This window comes from Octopus sinensis, linkage group LG16 (genome assembly GCF_006345805.1).
Source record: "Octopus sinensis linkage group LG16, ASM634580v1, whole genome shotgun sequence".
Lineage (NCBI taxonomy): Eukaryota > Metazoa > Mollusca > Cephalopoda > Octopoda > Octopodidae > Octopus > Octopus sinensis.
In genome coordinates this window covers 10,904,188-10,931,587 of record NC_043012.1, presented here as the reverse complement: position 1 = coordinate 10,931,587, position 27,400 = coordinate 10,904,188, and the positions used below count along the sequence as shown (strand labels likewise).

The following is a 27,400-nucleotide window of genomic DNA, read 5'->3' as shown; positions in this document are numbered from 1 at the left end:
CACCTGTGGACATGTTTACAAAGTCAGAAAACAGCACAGCTCCCATGACTTTCAGAAACATTTTTCACGCTAAGAGTTGCTGAAGCATGGAACAAACTGCCGGCATCAGTTGTTAATTGTCGGAGCACTGCATCCTTCAAAACTTCCATGCTTCCTGAGATTCGCCAACACTACACCTGATTTTCCCCCCTCCATACACACGCAAGTATGTATCTGATTCATACACTGTTCGCTTTCCAGACATTTGTACATTACTGCATATACTTTATATGCATTTTTGACAAGTTGTGGTGCACCTGAGCACTGTATACAATAATTTCATTATATTATATAAATAGGAATGGAATTATAATTGAAGAAAATTCCACCATATACTTAGTAACTTCTTAGATATGAATATACTCATAATAGAAATCTACATTTTTACACCACCCTTATATAGTGGGTAGGTGGGGATGGCATAACACTGCAGATTTCTTGAATGCACTTCTGTTTGGTGACTGGCTAGAAATAGCAGCTAAATATCCTTTATTTCTACACACCTCTCTCTCTTTGTTCAACTCTCTCCCTCTCTCACTCTCTCTCTCTCTCTCTCCAAGACAATGTGATTTGAGTGTTGTTTGACAATATTTACTTTGGTGACTCGCGTGAAATCTTCCCAGTTCAAAACTACAAAGAACAAATGGTTCTCACCTCGCTCTTTATCCACCTGAGTGATAATAAAGACGATACCAGTAATACAACATGATTAGCTCATTCAACTGAATGCTTTTCCATCCAGGTCCGTCACCAGACATTGGTGCCTGGGGGTAATTCAGAATATTCTGGGTGGGCACTAATTCTTAATAATGTTAAAGGGGAGATTCTAAATAATAAGTCTATCACTATAGATCTGAGGGTGTAACATTGATTTGTAAAGGAGCAGTTCCGTCTACTGTACCTACCCTTCATTAGCGATGCGCATGTTTTCATCTGACAATAATGCCTTTAAGTTCAAACAAAATAGGTATATCTTAAAAACTACAGAATTTTCTCAAGAAAGCCAAGAGAAAAAGATGTTTTATAAACACATTCTACCAGTATATGAAGTTTAAAATTTTTTAGTTACATGGAAATTATTTTTAAAATCTGCCGGTCAAAGCGAAAAGATCCAAATAGGTTGTTTAACGATGGCGAGAAAAGGCGAAGCGCTGGAAACAGGTTTAAAGAACAGATTGAGGCCGAATGGTCAGTTTCTTGTAGTTTCAGAGTGCAGACACCGCTAGAAATTGTTACTTAAATTTTATTAAATCACGCCATACTGTCTTATAGAAAACGCATCAGTTAGTATACACAACAGCTTTGCAAAAAAAAAAAAAAAAAAACAGAGGCGAGATGGTCACGGCTAGAATGCTTACAATGATAGGTTTGTTTGATCAGGGCTGACCTGGAATATACAATGACACTACCACTCTTGTTAACAACACTCAACCATATTCACCTCGCTTATATCCTTGATGTTTCACTAGCTTTTTTTTTTTAAAGTACACTGGTCATTGTAGAACCACCACTACCACCACCACCACCACCACCACCACCATTTGAACTGTTCAAATTATGTCGAGTTTTCTCTTTTCTACGTTCAATGAAGCAAATTTATTAGAGTCGATTCCATCAATGAAACCATTTTGTGCTATTGTTATACCGGTCAAGTGTTACCTCCCTTGTTCATGTGGTTGCTTTATTACCTCCCTTACATTCCATAAGCCCGCTATAGATCCTTCTATATGGTCATATGATTTGTTAGAAATAGCAGCCACAATCTTTCTCAAATCACATTGTCTTGGAGAGAGAGAGAGAGAGGGAGAAAGAGAGAGAGAGGGGAGAGAGAGGGAGAAAGAGAGAGAGAGGGGGGAAGAGAGAGAGAGAGAGAGGGGGAAAGAGAGAGAGAGAGGGGGAAAGAGAGAGAGAGAGGGGGAAAAAGAGAGAGAGAGAGGGGGAAAGAGAGAGAGAGAGAGAGAGAGGGGGAAAGAGAGAGAAAGAGAGAGAGGGGGAAAGAGAGAGAGAGAGAGTCAAACAAAGAGAGAGACGTGTAGAAATAAAGGATATTTAGCTGCTATTTCTAGCCAGTCACCAAACAGAAGTGCAAAAAGTTCAGTGGAATATATTTTGTTATTTAACGTGTCCTTCCTTTTTAAGGCAGTAAGGATGATGTTTGGAGGATATTTGGCTACTATTTTTAGCAAGGTGAAGTACTCACATTCAGCCCCCTTTGTTTCGTTTTTCGTTGTTTAAGCCCAACTCTTTAGGTCCTGATTGAGCAAACCTATAATCAAACACGCCAACCATGACCATTTCGACTTAACGAAGAAGTACACCCAGCACAACACTATCCAAGTGTCCTTTCTTTTTAAAACAAGTAAAATTTGGTTGCTATTTTTAGCGGGTCAAGCAACCACATAGACTAATAATAAAGAAAATATCCACTTCGTCCTCGTCGTAATTGTCTTCTTCTTCTTCTTCTCTCCTCCTCCTTCTTCTCTCTCTCCTCCTCCTCCTTCTTCTTCTTCTTCTTCTTCTTCCAATCAGCACTCACGCCATTAGCCACAAAGAATAATCTCTAATTCGAGCCTACTCTAAGCTACTAAGAGTGCGTGTGCCAACTTGAAGATCCATGGCAGTTGCAAGGACGCGAAAGCTACGTTGTTATCCTCATTCCATAAACGGTTGCTTTTTAACGGGTGGAGAGCTGAACTATCCTGGAGTACAGAGGATTCGCAATCTAGACTAGGGTCTGAAAGTTTACCACACCATAGTGGTTTACACCTCTGCTTTGTGGTAGAAGTAGGAAGAAAGAGTGAGAGAAAGTTGCGGTGAAAGAGTACAGTGGGGTTCCCCCCCCCCACCGCCGGAGCCTCAAGGGGCTTAGGTGTTTTTGCTCAATAGACACTCACAATGCCCGGTCTGGGAATCGAAACCGCGTTCTTACGACCACGTATCCGCCGCCCTAACCACTGGGCCATTGCTCCTCCACAGTTTTTGTTGTTCTTGTTATCTAGAACCAGGTCATCTGATTGTGCATAACTATGATAAAAGGCATTCCAGCCGTGACGGTCCAGTGTTTTCTTTACGCAGACATCCAATGTATCTCTCCTTGTTAAAGTGATTGCGTGAGATGTGGCCGTAGCTTTAAGCAATTCGAGCGACTTGTTGTTAATGGACGTAGAAGTGGTGATGATAATGGCGATGTTGGTGATACTGGGATAATTGTAGTGTTGACTGTTGTTCTGGTGGTGGCGTTTAAAGTCAAGTTGACGGTGATTAAGCAAACAATTGTGTTGCAGGTCGGTTTTGATATTGTTGCTATGAGGGTGGTGGTGGTGCTACGCTGGTGATGTTATTATAATTTGTGTTATTATATAATTAGTTGTAATGTAATTATAATTTATGATAGTGAGAGAGTTTTTGCAATGATGTTGGTGTTAACAGACGTCAACGGGCAGAGATCAGACGTCGAAGATGCAAAGAGCGATTCGCTCTTCCTCGTCCTCCACCAACTCTCCCCTGCGATAACCCACCCCCTCCTGACTCTTTTATATTGCCCCTGGTCTGAACAGCTACCTAGGGCATCGGCACCCATCATGATGAAGACTCAAACCACTGGCTACAGATCTACGGATACGAGTTCGCCGTCGACTGTGGTGGCGGCAGTAGCGTTATAACAGTGATGGTGGTGGTGGTGATGATGGTGGTGGTATTGGCCATTCTTACTTTGATGGCAATGTTGCTGTTTAGCCACGAATGAGTAGCACCATGATCAGAAGCATTACAGTAGGGAGATTTGACTACTGTTTCTAGCAGGGCGACAGACTGCATGGAGGCTTAATCTCAGGTTTGATCAGATCTATGATCAAATGTGTTCCAGCCACGACCATCACTTTATTGCTCACATCTAGAATTGGGCAAGACTTCCGCCCGTCCCACCCCGCAAAAAACCACTCATTTAAAAAAAGAAGAAGATAGTATAGACTAAGATTTGACTGCTATATCTAGCAGGCCAAGCAACCACGTGGGGACCCGCTTCGCTGTTATTATTTAGCTCTTTGTCTGCTCTGATTGAGTAGATCTATGGTGAAAAACATTTCAGCTTCGACTAGCCATTTTAATTTCAAATATAGAATAATTTAGAGATGCACCATATTGCATTCCTTTTTTAAAATGGCAAGGTTTCATTGGAGAGCTGCTATTTTTAGCAGGTAAGGTGACCTCATAGAAGTACTCACATTGTTCCGAAGCACGAAGTCGTGACTACGTTATCTGAAATATTAGTTTAACCAAATATTGTACGGGGCATCGACAGCTTTAACCTATGCTAGACCTGCTAGAAATAGCAGCCAAATATCCCACCAATAGCGCCCTGCCGTAGTGTTTCTCATAGGGAAACTTTTGTCTTTCAGTCGAACAAATCGACCCCAGGACTTCTTTTTAAAGCCTAGAACTTATTCAGTCATTCTCTTTTGCCGAACATTGAGCAGGCGTGGCTATGTAGTAAGAAGCTTGCTTCCCTACCACTTGGTTTTGGGTTCAATTTCCTTGCATAGCACCTTGGGCAAATGTCTTCTACTATATCCGACCAAAGCCAAAGCCTTGAGTGGATTTGGTTGACGGTAACTGAGAAAGGTATATATGTATGTATGTATGTATGATGTATGTATGTATGTATGTATGTATGATGTATGTATGTTTGTATGTGTGTATGTTTGTATGTGTGTGTGCGTGTGTGTCTTTGTCCCCCCCCCACCACTTGACAACCGGTGGTGGTGTGTTTACGTCCCAGTAACGTAGCAATTCGGCAGAAGAGACCGATAGAATAAATACTAGGCTTCAAAAATTATCAAGTCCTCAGCTGGATTTATTCGACTAAAACAGTGCCCCAGCATGGCCGCAGTCAAATGACTGAAACAAGCAGAAAGATAAAAATAAAAAAAATATAAGATATATAATTTTGTTCTATTATTATTTATGGACAATCTTTTCTTTGGGACGCAGATTTCGAAAATCAAATTCGTTTTCCTCAAAGATGCACCGTTTCCGAGCCTTTTGGGGACTAATCGCACACAACCACGTACACTTATATGTATAAACTAGCAGTATCGCCCGGCGTTGCTCGGGTTTGTAAGGGAAATAACTATATAAGCATTTTTAGAGAGTTATAGCCAAAAAATAGCAAAAAAAAATACATTAAAAATGGAAAAAAAATGATGGTAATTTTTTTTTAAATCGTTGACTCATCGTAGACATTTTTAGAGAGTTACTTCCCTTATATAATAGCAAAAAAATGCATTAAAATGGAAAAAAAGATGGTAAATTTTTTTAAAATCGTAGACTCATCGTAGACGCACGCTAATACCCAGAAGGGCTCGATATGAATCACGACTATAAGATACCTGGTTTTGGTTAAACTGCACCGCAAAATGTGGGAGTAGTTAGGAATCTAAATCGTAGGAGACAGACAGCACACAACCTCTCTTTTATATATAAAGATGTATGTGTGCTTGTGTATGTCTCCCACCACCGATTGACAACCGGTGTTGGTGTGTTCACGTCCCTATTAATTAGAGGTTCAGCAAAAGAAACCGATAGTACCAGGCTTTAAAAAAAAATAAGCACTTGGGTCGATTACATTCGACTAAAAATTCTTCAAGGCGGTGCCCCAGTATGGCCGCGATCTAATGACTAAAACAAATAAAAAAAATAATATATATGCATGAAAAAATACCTGTAAAGTAATGGAATCAATGTTTACCGATTAACCTCTCCCCTCAAAAATTCACTGGTTTTGTTCTGAATTGGTTATAAAGAGGCGGGAAGTAGGACGGAAATCTCCCTTAATATTTTGGCGGTGGAGGTATTTGAAAACTGCCCAACCATCTTGAAATAAAAAAAAGAAAGAGAGGAAACATTTTGCAATAGATACACTATATCTGAAAATAAAAGTGGTGATGGTCATATCTGGAAGGTTTTTGGCTATAAGTCTTTTTCGATTAGGAGTTGAAAATGGGACAAAGAAAACCTCTCTCAATGAGGGTGCCTCTACATGGTTACTAAATCTGCTAGAAATAGCAGCCAAATCTCTATCTCAACCTTCTTCGTCCTAGAAAAAGATACACCAAGTAATGTCTTCTTGTGTACACTCACTCTATCTTGGGAAAATATGAGATGTTCACGGTTGGAACGTCTTTGATCATAGATTTGTGTTGACCGGGGAGTAAAGCAACAAAATACGTAACGGTTTGACAACGGCGTCCCGCGAAAGAGAGAGCGAGTAACAGTAAGAGGGGCGATAATGTTTAACCGAATGCTAGGCGCCATAAAGTAAATCTATGATCAAAGACGTTCCACCCTTGGCTATCATCATATCTTTTTTTTTTCTTCTCAGTATTTGAGATAGTAGGAGGCGGGAGGGGGGTCTGTGTAGTTAGAGGCAGATTTCGCTGTTGTTTCTAGCAGGTCGAGCGACCTCATAGAAACTTCTTCATCAGGGGGAGGTAAGTAGCTGCAGAAAAATTGACATTGACTAATCAGAATTGATGTTACATTGTGTGTTTGGCCGATCCAAAGCTTCCTTCCATGCGGCGAGGGGGGCGGGGCGGCGGATGGTGAGAGGTGACGACTAACGCTTTGCTTTCACCGCCGCCTCCACCACCACCACCACTGTTGCGACTACCACTACTACTCCTTAGCTACAACAATAACATTACACCTAATGATAGTAGTAGTAGTAGTAGTAACTACCGCAGCAGTGTAGACTCGGCTGGGATAACTTTTTACCTGAGTCTTAGACACACGTCTGTGCACTGTATATATACATATATACACATATATATATACACACATATATATATGTTTGTATATGATTTAGTAGTTGTAATAAATAATGCTTTGAAAGAAGAAAACGAAGGACAGCGAAACAAAATTAGGAAATAACTATACTGGTGCCTTACATATATTCATACATACATATACATACATACATATATATATATATAATATATATATGTGTGTGTATATATGTATGTGCGTATATATGCCTTGGAAAGAGACGAGGATACATACATGGTAGACAGGAATTCATCTTGTGGATTACATAATAATTACTGGAATAACAGACTCCCAAGAACTGGAAACCGAAACCCCCGTTCTGATACACCTTACTTTCCAAGGGACCAAGCTTAATTAATTGTTTCTTGTGTCACCCCTGTTCCCTTTAAGTTGTTTATTTGTTGTGTGCCCGCTTCCCCGGAAGAAAGAATGTATTTCTTTGAAGAAGTAATGACTAAATTTATGAACGATTTACTGGTCTCCATCTGAAGAAATATTAGACAGGTTATAAACAAAATACCAAAAAAAGAAGAAAAAAAACAAGAAAAAAAAAAGACAATCTTTACAAAATGCGGAATTTCCGTTTTATTCCAAGATGTGGCATTACATCATCACATCTCACTCCACAAACTCATTAACACATCGCTTCACCCTAAACCACATCGTTTCTTCCCCAAAAGAACTCGTTACAAAGCACTGACTCAACACCTACAATTATAATCACCTAAAAATTTTCCCTAAACCCAAATACACCCAGAAAATTAAAGAAACACACACGCATATAGCTGCAACCATTTTAAAGAATTTAAGTTTCTTCTAGAATTTCTGTATAATTCTGATAAATGAATGGGGCTTTCTTTTCAGTAGAAATTATTCTATGTTGAGTTTATTGTGACTAATATATTAAGGGGGCACTTAGAAAGACCTAGACTAGAGATAATTGATTTGTTTAATTTAACCCTTATTTATTATATGTCAGGACAGTTTTTGTGTCCCGGCAAGAAATATTTGGCGAGTTTATTAATGCAGATTTAGCCAAGACTAACCTTAGTGATTAGTCGATGGTTTAATGTAGACTTAGGCGAAATAACCCGTGAACAATGTGGTTGTTTTATTATTACCTTGCCCACGTCTGACAAAACGCGGTTAGTTTAGTTTATTGAAGAGGTGCAATCACGGAATATGTGAATATTTCATTAAGGGACAGGTTAGGTTGAAAGGCCCGCATTTTTTGTGCATTACCTCTGGAAAAAACGTCTTCGACGGGGAGTAATATAATTAATTAAAAAAAGGGCGGGGAGCTGTCAGTTACATCATATATTAAAGGACCGAACTTCTCAAATATGGGAATTGCTTAAATTAACGAACTGGACCAGTAATATGTGAATTTTTTTCGAAGGATTCCACCCTGACTCATACTTAAACCCTCTATTTTAACCCTAATTTCTCCAAATAAAGACAAATAGGGATATGAGTGAATCGAAGAGGAAGAAAGCAGCGGCTGTGCAAAATGTTGACTACGTTATCCAGGTTCGAACCGGACCGACAGCAGTACATCCACCACCGACATCCAACGGGGGTGACGGATTTAGTAACACCACTAGTACCACAAACAACTGCAACAACACCACCAGTGCCACTTTTTCTAACAATACGACGAACAACAACAACAACAGTAACAACGCACATTATCACCATGCATATAATTGTTATCACCATCATCATCATCATCACCAGAGGGGACGGAGAAGTATGGCTGCTTTGAACCAAAATAATGGCAGGACCGTAAGTGTCACCCCTCTCACCCTCATCGTCTACTCTGTTCTATGAATGTATGTATGTGTGTATGTATGTATGTGTGTGTGTGTATGTATGTATGTATGTGTGCATTGTAGACATGTGTATGTGTCCATGTATTTGTACGTGTATACCATTATGTACGCAAGTTTGAATGTATATTTTTGTAATCCTGTATACGCATTGTGTATGGGTATATATGTATATACAATACAGGTATACTCTGTTGAATTGTTTTTTAACCTTTTTCTGTACCCCCCCTCCAACACGACCAGCATATTCTGATTCTCTCCCCTCCCCCCGTCGGCATATTCTGGTCCCCTCCACCCCCATATATGATAAGAATTATTGTCTAAACAACACTGACATAAAATTAAGACATTTTATTAACTTTAAAATAAGTCAAAATGCTGTGTGGTCAGTAGCTTGCTTACCATGGTTCCGGGTTCAGTCCCACTGCGTGGCACCTTGGGCATGTGTCTTCTACTATAGCCTCGGGCCGACCAGACCCTTGTGAGTGGATTTGGTAGACGGAAACAAAGAAGCCCGTCGTATATATATATATATATATATATATGTGTGTGTGTGTGTGTTCATCCCCTCCCCCCAACATCGCTGGACAACCGATGCTGGTGTGTTTACGTCCCCGTAACTTAGCGGTTCGGCACAAGAGACGGATAAAATAAGTACTAGGCTTACAAAGAATAAGCTCTGAGGTCGATTTGCTCGACTAAAGGCGGTGCACCAGCATGGCCGCAGTCAAATGACTGAAACAAGTAAATAAAGACAAAAGAAAGAAACAGTGCCAATAATGGTAAGTTTTCTACTTTGGAAACGAAAGTTCTTGACTAGAAATGTCAAATTTTCCTGGAGGAATACTGAAATATCTCTACCCCGCCCCTACCCCACAGGTTAAGAATGGTGAAATTCTCTTGGAGAATCAACAAATGAAAACCATTGAAACAGTGCATGGCGTTACAGAATAGCTGTTCCTTCACGACCTTATTCTTTTACTCGTTTCAGTCATTTGACTGCTGCCATGCTGGAGCACCGCCTTTAGTCGAGCAAATCGAACCCAGAACTTATTCTTTGTAAGCCTAGTACTTATTCTATCGGTCTCTCTTGCCGAACTGCTAGGTGATGGGAACATAAATACACCAGCATCGGTTGTCAAGCAATGCTAGGGGGACAAACAGACACACAAACACACACACGCATATATATATATATATATATATATATATATATATATACATATATATACGACAGGCTTCTTTCAGTTTCTGTCTACCAAATCCACTCACAAGGCTTTGGTTGGCCCGAGGCTATAGTAGAAGACACTTGCCCAAGATGCCACACAGTGGGACTCAACCCAGATCCATGTATTTGGTAAGCAAGCTTCTTACCACACAGCCACTCCTGAGCCTTCATGACAAAAAAAAAAAAAATGGGTATGGAAAGAATTATTTAAAATTCTAATTTTGGGGAAAAAAATAATTCTTTAGGAAGGTAATTTGCAGTGTATAGAACACAGGAATATTTTTTTGAAAAATGAAGTGGAGAAACTGTACCCTTTTCCTGTTACCATGAGGTATGGGACTTCTTAGCAGAAACTTCATTGTGGGCTTTATCTTTGATCCTTCTGGAAGTAGGGTTTGATAAAGTAACTGGTCAAGCCACTGAGGTTGATACAACAATTTGCACTCCCTCTAATATATGGCTTAAGATAACATCAATATTGTTGCTCTTGTCTAATCTTAATCTGGGCTATGATGTGCATGTTGTCATTGGCATTAACTCATATCCGAGTAGTTAATCTATAGTGAGTGATTGATCTGCTTCGTCTTGATGGGTGCAAAGGGTGTCACTGCCTGAGGTGGCTGTTCAAGCCAAGGGTGGTATGGAAGAGCCAGAGGCATTTAGCACACGGAAAGGTTGGCAGGGTACGAAGAACTCTGAGTTGCTCTTTGTGTCTTTGACATCTGATCCCTGCCTCTTGAAATCTGTTATTTTCCATTAGGTCTGTTTCCTTGGCAATGACATGCTGCCATTTTGGGCAGTCTCTCTTTCCCTCAATCTGTTCCTCTCACTCACTCTCTCTCCTCTTCTCTCTCTCTTTTTCTTTCTGCAGCTGGGTAACCATGTATCTCCTCCATAGTAAGACATCTGTCTTTTGCCTCTCAGTCTCACTGAAACCGTTCATCATCTGACACAAGATAACCTCCCCCAGTGCTCCCTCCCCTCTCAAATATTCCTTCTTTTGCAAGTTACTTGGTGACCCTGCAGGTGCTGGTGCCACATAAAATGCATTCAGTCCACACTGTGAAATGGTTGGCATTTTGAAAAGCATCCAGCTGTAAAAACCATGCCAAAACTGTCCTCATCTGTGCTGGTGCCATGTAAAAAGCACTCAGTCCATTCTGCAGGGTGGTTGGTGTTAGAAAGGGTATCCAGCTGTAAATATGCCAAAGCAGACACAGAATCCTGGTGTAGTCTTCTATGTCAAACCGTCTAGCCCATGCCAGCATGGAAGGCAGATGTTAAATGATGATGATGATGAAAGCAGCAGAGGAAAATAACCTTGAGCTGGTCTTGGAAATAGAATTTAGGGGCTCCATGTAGTCTGGTGCCTAAGGTCAACTCCACAAAGAGGGGCTGATGCAGAGGTGTATTTGAAGCATATATATGATGTGTTTTGACCAGCAGAGGCGGTGTCGTGCCATGGTAGCTTCAATGCTATAACCTTTTCGTTGGTAACATAGTCCTGCCATCGAATCCTCATGTGATTTGGTGATCAATGAATCTCTAATATTTATCTTTATAAAATGTCATCAACATCCGGATGTGCAGCTCAAGGAAACCATAGAAACACATTGACAACCACCCATCTCTCCCTGACTTATTCCCATATCATTTGTCATCTGGGAAGACTGGAGTCTGATGGCCATCTACTTTATGAAATTATCCATGTTTTGCAGAGGCAAGATCACAGTTAACTGTGTTTGCATGGGAAATGGTTCAGTTGACTGACTTGACCTCTCATGCAAACTTAGTGGAATGTGAAAGCAAAGTTGACCTTTGTTGAGGTTTGAACCCGAAATGTAAGGCAACGAAACTAAAAACTATAAATTGTTTAATTTGGCAATTTCTACTTGTATCTCCCATTTCATGGAGGGTACGTTTCATCATCACCATCATTACCATCATAACAATAACCAACAAGTATATGTTGTTTAGCCCCAGGTCAGCCATAATTAGCAGAAATATGATCTAAGAAGTTTCAACTGTGGCCATCAATTCTTTCTTAGTACTATCTATAGAATGGTGTGTTGCAGCCTTGAGCAAGTTGCTTGATGTAACTTTAGACCATTCAAGGAAGCACAGAATTTGGTGTCAGAGATAGACCTTGTATTTTTTTTGTAAATTTGGTTGCTGATTCTAAATATGCCATCAATTTTTCCCCCATCAGTTCTGGTTATTGAGATTCATTATACTCCTAATTGCTCTGCATACAACTAATTAGGCTCATGGATTGATGACTACACATCATTATTATTGCTTTTGGAATTAAAAAAAAGACAGCTTATAGAAGAATATGTTTATTAATGATTAAATTACATTCACAGAATCAGTGTAGTGAAACAAACATAGAAAGTTATCTTTAATACATTTACTCAGACATCTCAAGAAAGTGGCCTTCAGAGACTTCCTGTGGTGAGCCACCCCAGAACAATCATATTGAATGGCCCAGCAGTAATCCTCCATCAATGCCTCCAGTATCTTTCTTCTATAGTTCTTAAATCTTGGTGGAATCATTCACCCTGTTCATCATTTAGGTCACCAATGTTGTCTGGGAAATGATCCAAGTGGCTGTGGACATCACGCTCAGATTATCACTAAGTTGATGGCAAAAAGAGAGCATGTTTTCCACTAGTCCTGGGTAGTTTTATTGCTTTAAGTATCTCAAGAAAATGTCTTACAATCATGGTGAATGAAGAGCATGCATCTGCCTCAGTATTGCTCATTGAATCTTGGAAATGTGGGTCTTTCATGGTTTCCTTGATTTGTAGCTTGTTGAAAATAGCCAGCTTCAGCCCTGGAAATTTTTAACATATGTAATCAAAGTAGTCCCCTTCTTTGTTCAAAGCCTTCACAAACTGTTTCATTAAACGTAATTTGATATGCAATGGTGATAAAATGATCTTATCTCTGTCATCCAAGGGTTCTCAATTACATTCTTTTCTCTCCAATGACCATGTTTTCTCTCAGATGCCATTGTTTTCTCATCCTGTGCTCATCCTTAGATCTACTATTACAAAGACAGATAAAGCAGGAATACTTAGCGTATCCACATTGCTGACCCAGGACAAAATTCATCATCTTAAGATCCTCACAGATTAGCCATTGGTCATCATAGTATAATATCTTCTACAAGACCAGAGCTACTGTTTCATGCTGCTCGGTCATCTTAGTGGAGTGACCAATTGGAATTGATCCATATTTGTTGGTATTGTGTAGAAGCAGACCTTTTAATTTTTACTTAGAACCATCCGTAAATAACTTCCGTTCACTTGGTACATATTTTAACAAACCCACCTTCATCAGCAAACCTTGAGCATTGTTGCAAAAAAAATGAAATCATTTTCCTCTGAGAAGAATTGGTGAATCCATTTCTCTGTTGCGATAGTGCATGATTTTGGTACATTTATTGATAAGTACATTATCTCAAAATCTACAGATGCTAGAATCAAATGATGGTCATATTTTTATTCAGTGGCATTAATATTCTGAGAATCAGATGTAAAATCTGAAGCACCAAACAATGATGGTTAAAATTCCTTCTCTTGTGAAGATCACTAACTGTAGGTTAAACCTGTGACAGACAGGTGTGTTGTTTAGATATCAACTGTTGTGCTATCATTTACTAAAACACCACAGAAACCAGGATAAGCTTCATCCTAATAAGCTGATAGACTTAGAGAAAAACTTCAGTTTTATGTAAAAGTGTATTGTCTGACATGGTCTTTCCTTGTTTTACCCTTTTGTTACCAACCCGGCTAAAACCGGCTCTGGCTCTGAGTACAAATAATGTCTTGTTTTCATAAGTTTTGAATTAAAATCTTCCACCAAACCTTCGTCACAGTTTATGTTCCTAACACTAGCTGAATGATAACTAAGTTATTTTACTAAATTCTTTGTTATATTTAAAGTAATTGAAAGAAACACAGAGCATCTCAAAATAAATACAGTAATGAAAGGGTTAAGATGTGAATTCAAGAAGATTTAAACAAACATCACCTTGATATAAGCAGTGTTCTTCGTTTCCAATATTTCGTGGAAACATATTCAACCTTGGGAAATATTACTTTTCTTGCAAACAGATGAGGGTTGGTAACAGCTAGAGAGCATCTGGATGTAAAAAATTCTGCTTGGGACAAATTCTGTCTGCTCCATACAAACAGAAAAGTCAATGTTAAAATGAGGATTTGTCATATTTTTCTCAATGATTGCAACAGAGGAAGGTTGATGACAGCCAGGGCATGTGAATGTAGAAAATCTGCCTTGACAAATTTTGTTTGCTCCATGTAAGCATGGAAAAATCAATGTTAAAACGAGGATTTGTCATGTTTTTACCAATGCTACTGTGAATGGAATTTTTTTCTGCTTTTTGCTTTTGCTTTTTTTTTTTTTTTTTTTTTTTTTTTGCAATTGCGGATGTTTGCATATTGCTGAAGGTGGTCTTACTGTTGCCAGACGTCATTGCTACTGCTATATGACTCAGCAGGTGTGGAACTTGGTAATCAGCCAGGCAGATTGTGGCGAGAGCAGTTTGCATTTGAACATTTTTACCTTGTAAGATTTGATCTCTCGATCACGTAGTCATTAATCCAATCTACTTTATCTCACATTCATTCATTATATCGGCATCTATCGAAACCTGAAAATGTTATCTCTGAAGGACTGAGCAACTCCCCACCCCCACAAGCAGCTCTCAGACATTTGACAAGCGGTGGAAGTAGGAGGTGGAATGCAGCTAATTGATGCAGCAGCAGCAGCATCACTGCATGCTTATCAGCTGATGGTCATTCCGCTCTTTGCGTGCAGCATCCTGTCTACCTCTCAACCGGTTGCTATGCAATCCAACTTGATGCTAGGTGCAGTATCATAGCCCTTTACCTTTTTATTTTGCATTCTCAGATTCTTAAAATAATTCCTTGGACTGTTTGCACCTCACTCCACATACATTGGGCCACTATGGAAACTTCTAAAGGGTTGTGTGCTTGGCTTGAAATAGCAGCTGAATACCCCTCAAATCACACCCTACAGGCTTGGAAGAGGACATGTTGGATAGATGTGTTCTGGATTCCTTGCACATAGGAAAAAGACAGGATGGCCAGAATTGGATTGCCTTTGATTATCAGGTTTACTCAATCGGTCCTGACCTTGGGCTAAACAATGAGTAGTTGTATGAGAGATTAAGAAGAAGAATGACGTTGTTTGTAATGGCTGGTGTTGTTGTTTAGCCCCAGGTCAGAAATGATCAAGCAACTATGACCGTCCCATTCTGTCTTTTTGTATTCTCTCTTTACTCTTTTACTTGTTTCAGTCATTTGACTGCGGCCATGCTGGAGCACCACCTTTAGTCGAGCAAATCAACCCTGTAGCTTATTCTTTGTAAGCCTTGTACTTATTCTATCAGTCTCTTTTGCCGAACCGCTAAGTTATGAGAACGTAAACACACCAGCATCGGTTGTCAAGCGATGCTGGGGGGAACAGACACACAAACATATAAACACACACACACACACATGTATATATATATACATATATACAACGAGCTTCTTTCAGTTTCCGTCTACCCAAATCCACTCACAAGGCTTTAATTGGCCCGAAGCTATAGTAGAAGACACTTGCCCAAGGTGCCACGCAGTGGGACTGAACCCGGAACCATGTGGTTGGTAAGCAAGCTACTTACCACACAGCCACTCCTGCACCTAATCCAGGATTATAGTATTTTGTGTCCTTCCCTGTTTTAAATGGCCTGGTGTCATTCGAGGGAAGTAGCTGTTATTTTTAGCAGATTGAGTAGGTTGCATAGAAGCTTCTTCTTTGTCTCGTGTGTGTGTTGGACGACATATCTGTAATGAACCAATTAGTCAGGTTTTGTTGACAAGATATTAGGTTGGTTTTAATTGCTACTAGTATATTATTATTGATCTGATGCCGTTCAATGTATTGATCTTTTAAAGAAAAGCATCAATTTCTTACATTGACAAGACTGTCTTAGATTTATGGGAGAAGGAAAGGAAATGAAAATACCAAACTGTATGATTGTCTTTAATGGCATATACTCTTTTACTTGTTTCAGTCATCTGACTGTGGCCATGCTGGAGCACCGCCTTTAGTCGAGCAAATCAACCACAGGACTTATTCTTTGTAAGCCTAGTACTTGTTCTAGCGGTCTCTTTTGCTGATCTGCTAAGTTACGGGGATGTAAACACACCAGCATCGGTTGTCAAGCGATGTTGGGGGAACAAACATGTACATTTGTTGTGGCTCTGTGATCCGAGTTCAAATTTTGCCAAAGTCAACTTTGCCTTTCATCCTCCCAGGGTTGATAAAATAAAGTGCAATTTGGTCCAAATGACTATGAAAGAGTGAGCTTTGCTCTAAGGAGTAGGTAGATAGAGGTGTTAAAGAAGGTGATGAGCTAAACCATACATTTTGAATACTCTTTTGCTGGTGGTTGTCTACATAAGCAAAGGGCTTGAAATTTTGGGTGTGGTGTCTAATTGATTACATCAACCCATTTGGGGATATCAGTAAAGTATTGACTTTACTGATATCTAGCTTGTTGACTCCAAAAGGAAAAGTTGGCCTTGGAGGAATTTGAACTCAGAATGCCAAGCCAGAAGAAATACCTCAAAGCATTTTATCCGCTGTGCTAATGATTCTGCCAGCTTGCCAACAAGTTCTATTACAAATATGAGAATATTATTTTGAAATATTTGAAGAATTTCAAATATTGGAATATTCTGAAGAATCTGTTTACCATGGCCAAAGGAATGAGTCTTCTTCTTAGTTATTGCTTGATTTTTTTTTTTTGTTTTTGTATTTTTTTTTTAAATTTCCATATTGGTTTAAAGAAAACGATCTGATTATGAAATTGCAATTAATGCTCTAATTGCTGGGTGTTAAACCAAAATATGTGTATGTGGATATGTCTGTATGTATGTATAAAATATGAATTTGCATCTGTAAAAGAACATGAAAAAATATGGAATATACTTGATAGAATTAACCACTATGCCGTATGCCCGTGGGCATATGGCGTATTGGTTAAGAGTGTGGGCTACTAACCCCAAGGTTCCGAGTTCGATTCCAGGCAGTGACCTAAATAATAATAATAATAATAATAATGAAAAATACCTTCGGAATGAGAACCCAGGTTCAAAATTTCTCCAAGACACCTGATGAAGGCTGGAGGGTATATCAGCTGAAACGTTGTGTTAACAACAAACGAGATGAGGACAAATATCTGTCAATTGTAAATAATGTAAATAATGTAGAATTAGTGGAGTTTATTCAGAGCTGGAGCATCAGTTTGTTATGAGTTTCTCATTAATATCATGTTCCAAGATCATCATCATCATCATCATAACTATTTGAATGTCTGTTTTCCATGCTGGCATGGGTTGGACTCACCTTGAATAATGAAATATTAGTGTTGAAGGCAAGCTTCAGCTTTGAATAGATGTGTGTATGTATACTCTATTTGTAGGTTCAGAATGCAACCAATGGCTTCATGCAAAGTGTTCCTCACAATTGTTTAAGCATGCCACATGTAAATGTTGGTACTCATCTCCATTTTGGTGAGATACACATGTGCATGCATTCATGCACGTGTGCACTTGCAGATGTATGAAGTATTGCATTATCATTATCATCATCTTCATTGTTTTAATGTCCACTTTCCCATGCTTGCATAGATCTAGAGAATTCATTGGGGTAGATTTTTTTTCAGCTGGATGCTCTCCCTGTCACCAACCATCACCTGTTTCAGAGACCTATTGAGTCGAGTACATCAACATCAAAATAAATATCAAATGGAAATTGTAGTTGTAATACCTGTGCTGGTGGCACGTAAAAAGCAGCATCTGAATGTGGCCGATGCCAGCGCCGCCTTGACTGGCTTCTGTGCCATTGGCATGTAAAAAGCACCAACCGATTGTGGCCGCTGCCAGCCGATGGCAAATAAAAAGCACCCACTACACTCTTGGAGTGGTTGGCGTTAGGAAGGGCATCCAGCTATAGAAACACTGCCAGATCAGACTGGAGCCTGGTGCAACCTCCTGGCTTCCCAGACCCCAGTCGAACCATCCAACCCATGCTAGCATGGAAAACGGATGTTAAACGATGATGATGATGATGGCATGTTTCCATGGAAGACGGGTAATGAAGTAGACTTATTTGATAGTGATGTTCATCTAAAATCATCACTTGGTACCAAGATTTGGAGACATACACACACATATATACATATATACATAATTGGCTCCTAGCAAGTTTCCATCTCACTATAAAGAGTTAGGTGAGTGGATTTGGTAGAGATACTTGTCCAAGGTGCCAAATAGTGGGACTAAACCTGAAACCAACTGGTTGAGATGTTTGTGATTCCATTCTGATAGAAGTTGGTTGGTTCTGTTACAACTTAGTCATTTGTCATGTGACACACACAATGGGAAAACAAAAAACACTAAATTTTGTAACCTAGCTGTAGATATGAGTGTGTAGATAAGAAGTTTGCTTTGCAACCATATGGTTTCTTGTTCAATCTCACTACAGGGTGGCTAGGATGTCTTCTATTATAGACCTGTGAATTTGGAAGAAAGGAACTCTGTGAAGGCACATATATATATATATATCGAAATAGAAATATGTTACAAAAAGAAAATAGAAACTACATGTGGTAATGTAAAGGGAAAGCAGGAAGAAAAATAATCGAAAATGCAGATTGGAAATCAAAAAAAGTAAAAGCTTTTTATGAAAAGTAACGAAAGATATATACAATTAGATGAACTGATGTCGGAATAAAAGTCATTATTGTGAATTGCTAAAGAGATTCAAAAGCATACTGGTTTCGTGAATTTACTAATCATTGCTTTGAATGCACACTGATTAATGAACGGTGTCCTAGATATATATATAATATATATATATATATATATATATATATATATATATATATATACACACACACACACACATATAACATTAACATATTTTTGAGGATATTAATTTTAATGGTATTTTATATATAAAGATATACATGTGTGTGTGTATGTTAATGCAAGAGAAACAGTTGTCAACTTTATAAGGTGAGATCTGTAATAAAGACATAGTTTTCTCTATACATGTTTCTTACGTATGTACACACACACACACATTATGTGTGTATGTCTTTGTGTTTGTCTCTTACCACTTGACAGCTGTTGTATGTAATTGATTACTGTGGAACCAGTCCATAGTAAACAAAGAGACAGACGTTGTTGGATATATATATGCAACAATTGCTTGTTGAAGGTAAAACCTTGGGAAAGACTGTGTCGCTGAGATGACGGCAGTTAGGGAAGTGTGGCAGAGACTGGTCAATGGAACCATGGTGAGCTGGCAGAATCGTTAGCAGGCTTAGTGACATTTCACTTGTCTTTATGTTCTGAGTTCAAATGTTGCTGAGGTCGACTTTGCTCTTCGTCCTTTCGAGGTCGATGGATTAAGTACCAGTTGAGGACTGGGGTTGATGTAACCAACTTAACCCCTCCCCCTGAACTTGCTGTCCTTGTGCTAGAATTTGAAACCATTATTATTATTTTGATGAAAACTCACAGCTTATTTTGCCAGGTCTGATGGAAAGGGTCAGCCGTCCACAGCCAGCAGACTAAGGTGACACTTGTTTACTAATTATGCTTCAAGAACCCTGTGGAGAAAGAACTCTTGCAGTTCCAAGCAATGAGGATTTTTGTAGGTGTTCTATCTTTACACTAGTACCAATCTTTTTGAGCCATTTTGGTACTTGATTGCTGATACTTTCAAGTGTGCCAGTTGCCATTGGTATCATGTCTATTTTAGGTGGTGAGCTGGCAGAAACGTTAGCATGCCGGGCGAAATGCGTAGCCGTATTTCGTCTGCCGTTACATTCTGAGTTCAAATTCCGCTGAGGTCGACTTTGCTTTTCATCCTTTCGGGGTCGATTAAATATGTACCAGTTACGGACTGGGGTCAATATAATCGACTTAATCCGTTTGTCTGTCCTTGTTTTTTTCCTCTGTGTGTAGCCCCTTGTGGGTAGTAAAGAATTAGGTATCATGTCTACTCTCCTCATTGACCACAGCTTTCGTATTTCCCACCTCAAATTGTTGTGGTTGTTGACCTTTTTTCTTCTTTCTCTTTGATCCTGTTGTTACCAGGGTATTAATATTATTATTATTATTGAGTGAGAAGAGTAATGCATATCATCAAAGTGACACTGGGGTACAAATGCACAAAGCCCAATATACCCATCATGACTACCCGTCTGATAAGGGTTCATCAGGCACATGCATCACAACCATATGTGCATGACATGGTGATCTCGTATCAAGAAAAACCATGCATAACTTTGCAAGTGGGTCCCAATTAGAATTTTCTTCTGGTCAAGTAGCCCATCCTGCTCAAAAATAAAGCTTGTTCAAGGATCCATGTTTCCTGGGGTGAATTATTCAAACCCCAAAGAATTCTCAACACATGCCTATGATACTCCCCCACTACTCCTGCTCATGATCAAAGATGCACATATTGTCAAGTGCTAAGGGACATGCTCAACTGGTTATGGTCAAGCACCTGACAAGCAAGCCTGTAGTATTGAACAGAATATTTGTTGTAGCCCATCTTTTATACCAAAACAAAACAATGTACATGATAACACTTCCAATCAGTTAAGATCAGAAGCCATGAGAGCCAGTGCCTGGTATTGCATCAGGGCATTTATTATTATTATTAAGGTGATAGAATTGTTAGCATGCCAGATGAAATGCTTAGCTACATTCTGAGTTCAAATCCCACCAAGGTCGACTTTGCCTTTTATCCTTTTGGGGTTGATTAAATAAGTACCAGTTACATGCTGGGGGTCAATGTAATCGACTTAATCCCCTCTCCCAAGCTGCCATTGTGGCAAAAATTTGAAATCATCATCATTATTATTATTAAGGTGGCAACCTGACAGAATTGGTGGCACACTGGATGAAATGCTTAACGGTACTTCACCCATTGCTACATTCTGAGCTCGGATTCTGCTGAGGTCGACTTTGCATTTCATCCTTTCGGGGGTCAGTAAACTAAGTACCAGTTGATTCCTGGGGTTGATGTAATCCACTGCCCCCACCTTCCTCACAAATTTCAGGCCTTGTTCCTATAGTAGAAAATATAATTATTATTATACTGATGTTATCTTTGCCTCTGATCCTTTCAGGTTTGATAAGATGTAGCATCAGTCAGTTACTTATGGGTGTTGAGATGATGGAAAGTTATCTGCCCTGATATTTCTTGCTCTATGCTACATAACTCCATGATTCCTGTATTAACTAGTGGAGTTATGTCAAGCATCATTTTTCCTCATGTAGGTCAGATCCAGCTCTTGTCTCCATCATAAAGATAGTTTCACTACCCTCTTTTATTTAGGCCAATTTTCCTCTGATTAGTGGCTATGGTAAATGAGGCTGTGGACAGGGTTTGTGTGGTGGATGTGGTTGAAAGTCTTGAGGACAGGCAGCTTCCTCTTCAGTCAAGCTCTCATTAGCTTTTTAAGTTTCCTCTTGGAAAGGAAAATGAGAATGGAGAGGGGAAGTACTCTCTCCCAGCAAATTTATCAAAAGATTGGTCACTGAGATCAAAATGGTTTGGTTAAATTGAACCACTCTGTGTGCCCTGGGCATTAGAGTGCTTGTGCCCATGTGTGGTTGGGGTGGTTTTTGGATCTCCAGGGTTCCTTGATTAGTCCTAGTTGGACACTGTCTTATATCAGGAAGACAGCAGCATCCCCGTATTCACATAGGTTGTATATTATGTGCATACATGTCATATCGTTTCTCCTCTCCTGTTTTCCTTCAACCAATTTTATATAAATTCTCCATACTCTACTGTAATCTGTCTTTGTAATTAAACTGCATCTGATGCCCCTGTAACAAACAAAAGAAACTATTATTATTATTTTATTATTATTATTATTATTATCCCCTCCCCCAAAATGGCTGCCCTTGTGGTAAAATTTGAGACCATTATTATTATTATTATTATTATTATTATTATTATCATCATCATTGTTGTTTGTTATTGCAGCCTTTTACAAGAATGAGTGGCCTTGACCGTGTTAGAAGAATTGTTCAAGAGGAAGGACGGACAGCCAGGAATCTTGTGCAGTACAATTTACCACTCCAAGAGAGGCCTATCAGTGAAAGAAGCAGTAAGTTTACCAATTCTTTTCCTTTGAAGTTTTGTTTTGTGTAATTGTCATCCTCCTCCTCCTCCAATGTCTGCTTGAATGGTTTCTTAAGATCAGGAATTTATGTAGAACTGAGGAAACCAAAATGAATTCTTTATGAATATATTGAGTGGAGGATGTTGGCTAATTTAGAGAAACGTTTGATTAGTGAAAATAATGGTGGAGACTGTAAGTGGTTACATAGCTTGCTAGAAATAATAACAAAACCTCTCTCAAATCTGACTCTTCTATAGCGTAATCAGGAGATAAAGAACAGACATTGACGACCATTTCTAGGGTCTCCAATATTGGTGCAACTAAAACCAAGGATTCAGTGGATAATGTAGTGCTTCACAGCCCCTCCTTAAAAAGGGGTGGCCGTTGGTGGACTGCTTTTGATAATTGTTTTACTTGATTTATTCAATCAAGATTGACCTGGGACTAGACAGCAACAGCAATTCTTTACCTGATAAATCCTTAAACCCTTAAATCCTTAAAAATGTTTTAGCCCGAAGGCCGCGGCCATGCTGGGGCACCACCGCTGATAGATGATTTATTTAGTATAGATCAATATCTTGTTGTGTTTGTGTAAGAAATCAATATTGTCCAGATTTTATCATGAGGCATATATTATTTTAATTACATCCAATACTTTTATCGTAATGTTATTACTAAGAATAATGACAATGGACCGAGATTGTGTTCCACCCATATGTAACAAGAAAACTTCATACACCCTACCCCAACAAACCAAGCTACATCTCTTCTCTTCCTCACATCTCTTTGGTGCACTATACTTATCTCTCACTCCCCAGTTCTGTCCTCATGGCCCTGTCCACTGTATCATTGCTATCCAGTAGCCGACCCCCCCATTATATACCCAGGTTTTCACCACTCACTACATTCCCCTCCCCGACTCTCTACTCATACTTTTTTTGGCAATGCCCTGCCACTTATATTATGACCTCCATACCTCAAGGGTACACCCTGGCGTTTGCCACATTCTTAATTACCAAGTCATTGAATAAACATTTAAAGCTACTATTTCTAGCCAGTGGAATAACTACATAGAGGCTCCTTTGTTGGTTTGAGTTGCCTTCTTGTTGATGATAGGGGTGTCAAGAATTATCTTTTGGTCCCTTTGTGTGTTTCCCAGGCAGAGCAGTGACACGACAATGGAGAATGAGTTCCAAGCTGCGGTCTGTGTCGGTTTCAGCCAAAGACAAGATGATGTGTGGCAGTGGTATTTCCACCCTCAAGTGCTTCCAGGATTTAACTAAGTCACCAAAATCTGACAGTAGTAACAAGAGAGCTGATGTGAGGGCCCGCTATTGGGCATTTCTATTTGACAATCTTCAGCGTGCTGTCGACGCTATTTATGAAACTTGTGAACAAGATGAAAGTGTTGTAGAATGCAAGGTAAGTCATGTAATTCTTCTGTCTCCTGTCCTCTTTGTTTGCCAGTGGCTGAGATGACTGGCAAAATCATCATCATCATCGTTTAACGTCCGCTTTCCATGCTAGCATGGGTTGGATGGTTTGATTGAGGGCTGGCGAACCAGATGGCTGCACCAGGCTCCAATCTGATCTGGCAGTGTTTCTACAGCTGGATGCCCTTCCTAACGCCAACCACTCCGAGAGTGTAGTGGGTGCTTTTATGTGCCACCGGCACGGGGGCCAGTTAGGCGGTACTGGCAACGACCTCGCTCGAATATTTTTACACATGCCAACGGCACAGGTGCCAGTAAGGCGATGCTGGTAACGATCCAGCTCGAATGGTGCCTCTTACATGCCATCGGTATGGAAGCCAGTTAGCCACTCTGGCAACGATCACGCTCGGATGGTGCTCTTAGCACCCTACTAGCACGGGGCACAAGTGCTTGAATCCACATGCTAATGCATGATTAATTCAAAGCAATGTGAATGCATATGCATCACATTTGACAAAGTAATCTGAATGCTGAAGGGTTGAATTTATAAACATTAACCATCAAAATACAATACTCGGATAAGAAACGTAACAAATCAATGCCGGCTATAATTTCTGTAGGAAACCTGTAGAGGTAACCTTAACAAGTGATGTAATAGCACTGCTAACACAGTAGAACACAATATTGACTTATAAAAACGTTTAATATACTTTGTAGTATGTTATGATTGCATAACAAAACACGGTGTTTCTACAAGTCATTAATATGTATGTACCAACTAACAGGAATGTGTTTAATATGTAAACTTAGTATGTCTAATAATGTTACCACTGCTATATTTAGCGACTGTTTAAGCAATGAGTTTGTGGATGGTTGATGGGTTCGATGGGTGTTGATGAAGGAGCAAAGACTCCTGGAATGTGGCATATACACCCATTATCCATCTTTCATCTTCACTTGCATTGTTGTTTACATTAGACATACCTGGATATGAAGCATCATAACAGAATCAGTGATAATCCATCATTGATTCTCTATTAATTTAGATTTAATGAATCATAAGAGCATCACATGAAATGCCTTGCGATATTGTTCTGGCTCTTTGCATTGTGAGTTCAAACCTTGTTGAGGTCAATTTTTTGTTGTTTAACATTTTGGAGTTGATAAAGTAAAAGTACCAGTCAAGTATTCAGGTCATGTGATGATATGAGAAACAATTATTGTGGGTGGGAGATTGGCGGAATTGTTAGAGCACTGGTAAAAATGCCCTGGGTTTGGCTCCCTATGTTCTGAGTTCAAATTCTGTCAACCCAGTTTTGCCTTTCATCATTCTTTTGGTGGGTGAACTGGTGGAGATGGGGTGTCCTTGAAGTACCAGTTGAACACTGGGGTCGATGTGATTAATGAGCCCCTCCCTCCAAATTTCAGGCCTTGTGCCTATAGGAGAAAGAATTCTTATTGTTATTAAGCTGGTATACTGGTAGACTTATTAGCATTTTCGACAAAATGTTTTGCAGTATTTTTTTCTATTTCTACATTCTGAGTTCAAACTCGACCATTGTCAACTTTGCCTTTTGTCCTTACAAGTTTGATAAAATAAAATAGCAGTTGCGCCCTGAGGTCAATACAATCGTTGGCCCAGTGCAAAAATTTGAAACCGTTAATATTATCATTATTATTATTATTTTCTCTATTTTCCAGGAAGTGATCATGATGTTGGAGCAGAGCACCAAAGATTTTAACTGTTTAATAAAAAGACTGCAGTTATTACGAGATTTTGATAATGCTGCCAAAGACGGTGACCGGTGAGTATATGCAAATATGTGTGCATATAAGTGTGTGTTTATATATATATACACACACACACATGCATGCACATATATACATATAAGTACTAGTATCTATCTATCTATCTCTCTCTCTCTCTCTCTATATATATATATATATATATATATCAATCAAAATAAGCAACAAGTATATCTGAGGTAATGTGGTACGATCGTTTCATGCTACTTCATTTTATTAAACACTGTAAGCATTACATCAGTTTTAAAATGTCGACCAATCACCCCATGGATTTATATGGATAATACCATACAAAATTCTGGTGCCTTTGACTTAAGTACCATAGTCATCTGAATCTAAATTTTGATGAACTATATATATATATATATATATATATATATATATATATATATATCATCGTTTAACATGCACGTTCCATACTGGCATGGGTTGGACAGTTTTGACATGGAGTTTGCTAACTGGAACTATCCAGACTCCAGCTGTCTGTTGAGGCTTGGTTTCTATGGTGGATGCCCTTCCTCATGCCAAGGAAGTTTGCACTTTTTATGGACAATGATCTTATCTCTTTTGTTAGAAAAGAAAAACCACTAAACCCTTAACCCTTTAGCATTTAAACTGGCCCAAATATTCTGTTTTATGTTCAAACTGGTCAGATCCAGCACCTCACACCTACTCTACAATGTCATTCTAAAAATAATCACATCTTGAAAATCTTGAAGCTGCAAGATACTACATGATTAATTTTTTTAAAATGTTAATAAATAGGTGCAAGCATGGCTGTGTGGTAAGAAGCATGTGTGGCACCTTGGGCAAGTGTCTTCTACTATAGACTTGGGCCGACCAAAGCCTTATGAGTGGATTTGGTAGACAGAAACTGAAAGAAGCCTGTCGTGTGTATATATATAATATATATATATATATATATATATATATATATTTATGTGTGTGTGTGTCTTGTATCTATGTTTGTCCCTCTCACCATTGCTTGACATTGTAACTTAGTGGTTCGGAAAAAGAGACCTATAGAATAAGTACTGGGTTTACAAAGAATAAGTCCTAGGGCCAATTTCTTTGACTAAAAAAACCCTTTAAGCATGGCCACAGTCAAATGACTGAGGCAAGTAAAAAAATAAGGATTACATTTAATAAATTAATCTGAATGCTTAAAGGGTTATTGCAGTTTTTCTAGGATGATGTCCCTACCTGCAACCAAATTGTGACAGCTTGATTAATAAATTTAATGAAAATTTATTTAATTGATTTACTCCTTTTTTTTTTTCTTACCTTTTTTATGTCTAATATTAATTTTTGTTGCTTGTTTTTTTTTTTCCAAATTTCCAGTCCTATTTCAATTGCTTGGGAAGTAAGAAAAATGTCACCTGGTAAAACCACATCTCACAGTCCGATACAAGATTGTTGTTCTCCGACATCTGCCCAGCGGGTTCTCAACTTTGGCACATCAAATGCCACAATTCAACCTTTGGAGTGAGTATTCTGTAACAAAGTCATCGTCATTGTTTAATATATGTTTTCCATGCTGGTATGGGCTGAATGGTTTGACAGGACAGGAACTGGTCAGCCAGATTGCTGTAAAGGTGGTGAGCTGGCAGAAATATTAGCATGCCGGGCGAAATGCTTAGCGGTATTTTGTCTACTGCTACGTTCTGAGTTCAAATTCTGCTGAGGTTGACTTTGCCTTTCATCGTTTTGGGGTCGATTAAATAAGTACCAGTTACGCACTGGGGTTGATATAATCAACTTAATCCGTTTGTCTGTCCTTGTTTGTCCCCTCTATGTTAAGCCCCTTGTAGGTAGTAAAGAAATAAGATAGCTGTCCAGATTCTAGTTGTCTGTTTTGGCACAGTTTCTATGGCTGGATGCCTTTCCTAATGCCAACCATTTTACACAGTGTGCTGGGAATTTTTTATGTTTCACCAGCATGGGAGCATTCGCATAGCACCATCAGAAGTGCATCTTACGTGGCACTAGC

General features: G+C 39.1%; 1 protein-coding gene and 1 long non-coding RNA gene across 4 annotated transcripts in view; both read left to right on the top strand.

The window, feature by feature from the left end:
- The first annotated feature begins 624 nt into the window (after positions 1-624).
- LOC118766595 lies at positions 625-1,342 on the top strand. Its single transcript, XR_005002538.1, has 2 exons — positions 625-1,006; positions 1,159-1,342. It is a non-coding gene; the product is annotated as an uncharacterized LOC118766595 (long non-coding RNA).
- A 5,334-nt stretch (positions 1,343-6,676) lies between these two features.
- The window catches only part of LOC115220258 (S phase cyclin A-associated protein in the endoplasmic reticulum), a 63,943-nt gene continuing 43,219 nt past the window's right edge, over positions 6,677-27,400 (top strand). The window contains exons 1-5 of one of the 3 annotated variants that reach the window (XM_036509879.1): positions 6,677-8,646; positions 22,033-22,156; positions 23,331-23,593; positions 25,306-25,409; positions 26,752-26,895. In XM_036509879.1, coding sequence (XP_036365772.1) covers positions 8,332-8,646; positions 22,033-22,156; positions 23,331-23,593; positions 25,306-25,409; positions 26,752-26,895 — 950 coding nt within the window. In that variant the 5' untranslated portion in view covers positions 6,677-8,331. The remainder of the gene's footprint in view (positions 8,647-22,032; positions 22,157-23,330; positions 23,594-25,305; positions 25,410-26,751; positions 26,896-27,400) is intronic. The other 2 variants (XM_029790355.2, XM_036509880.1) reach the window with 2 other exon arrangements.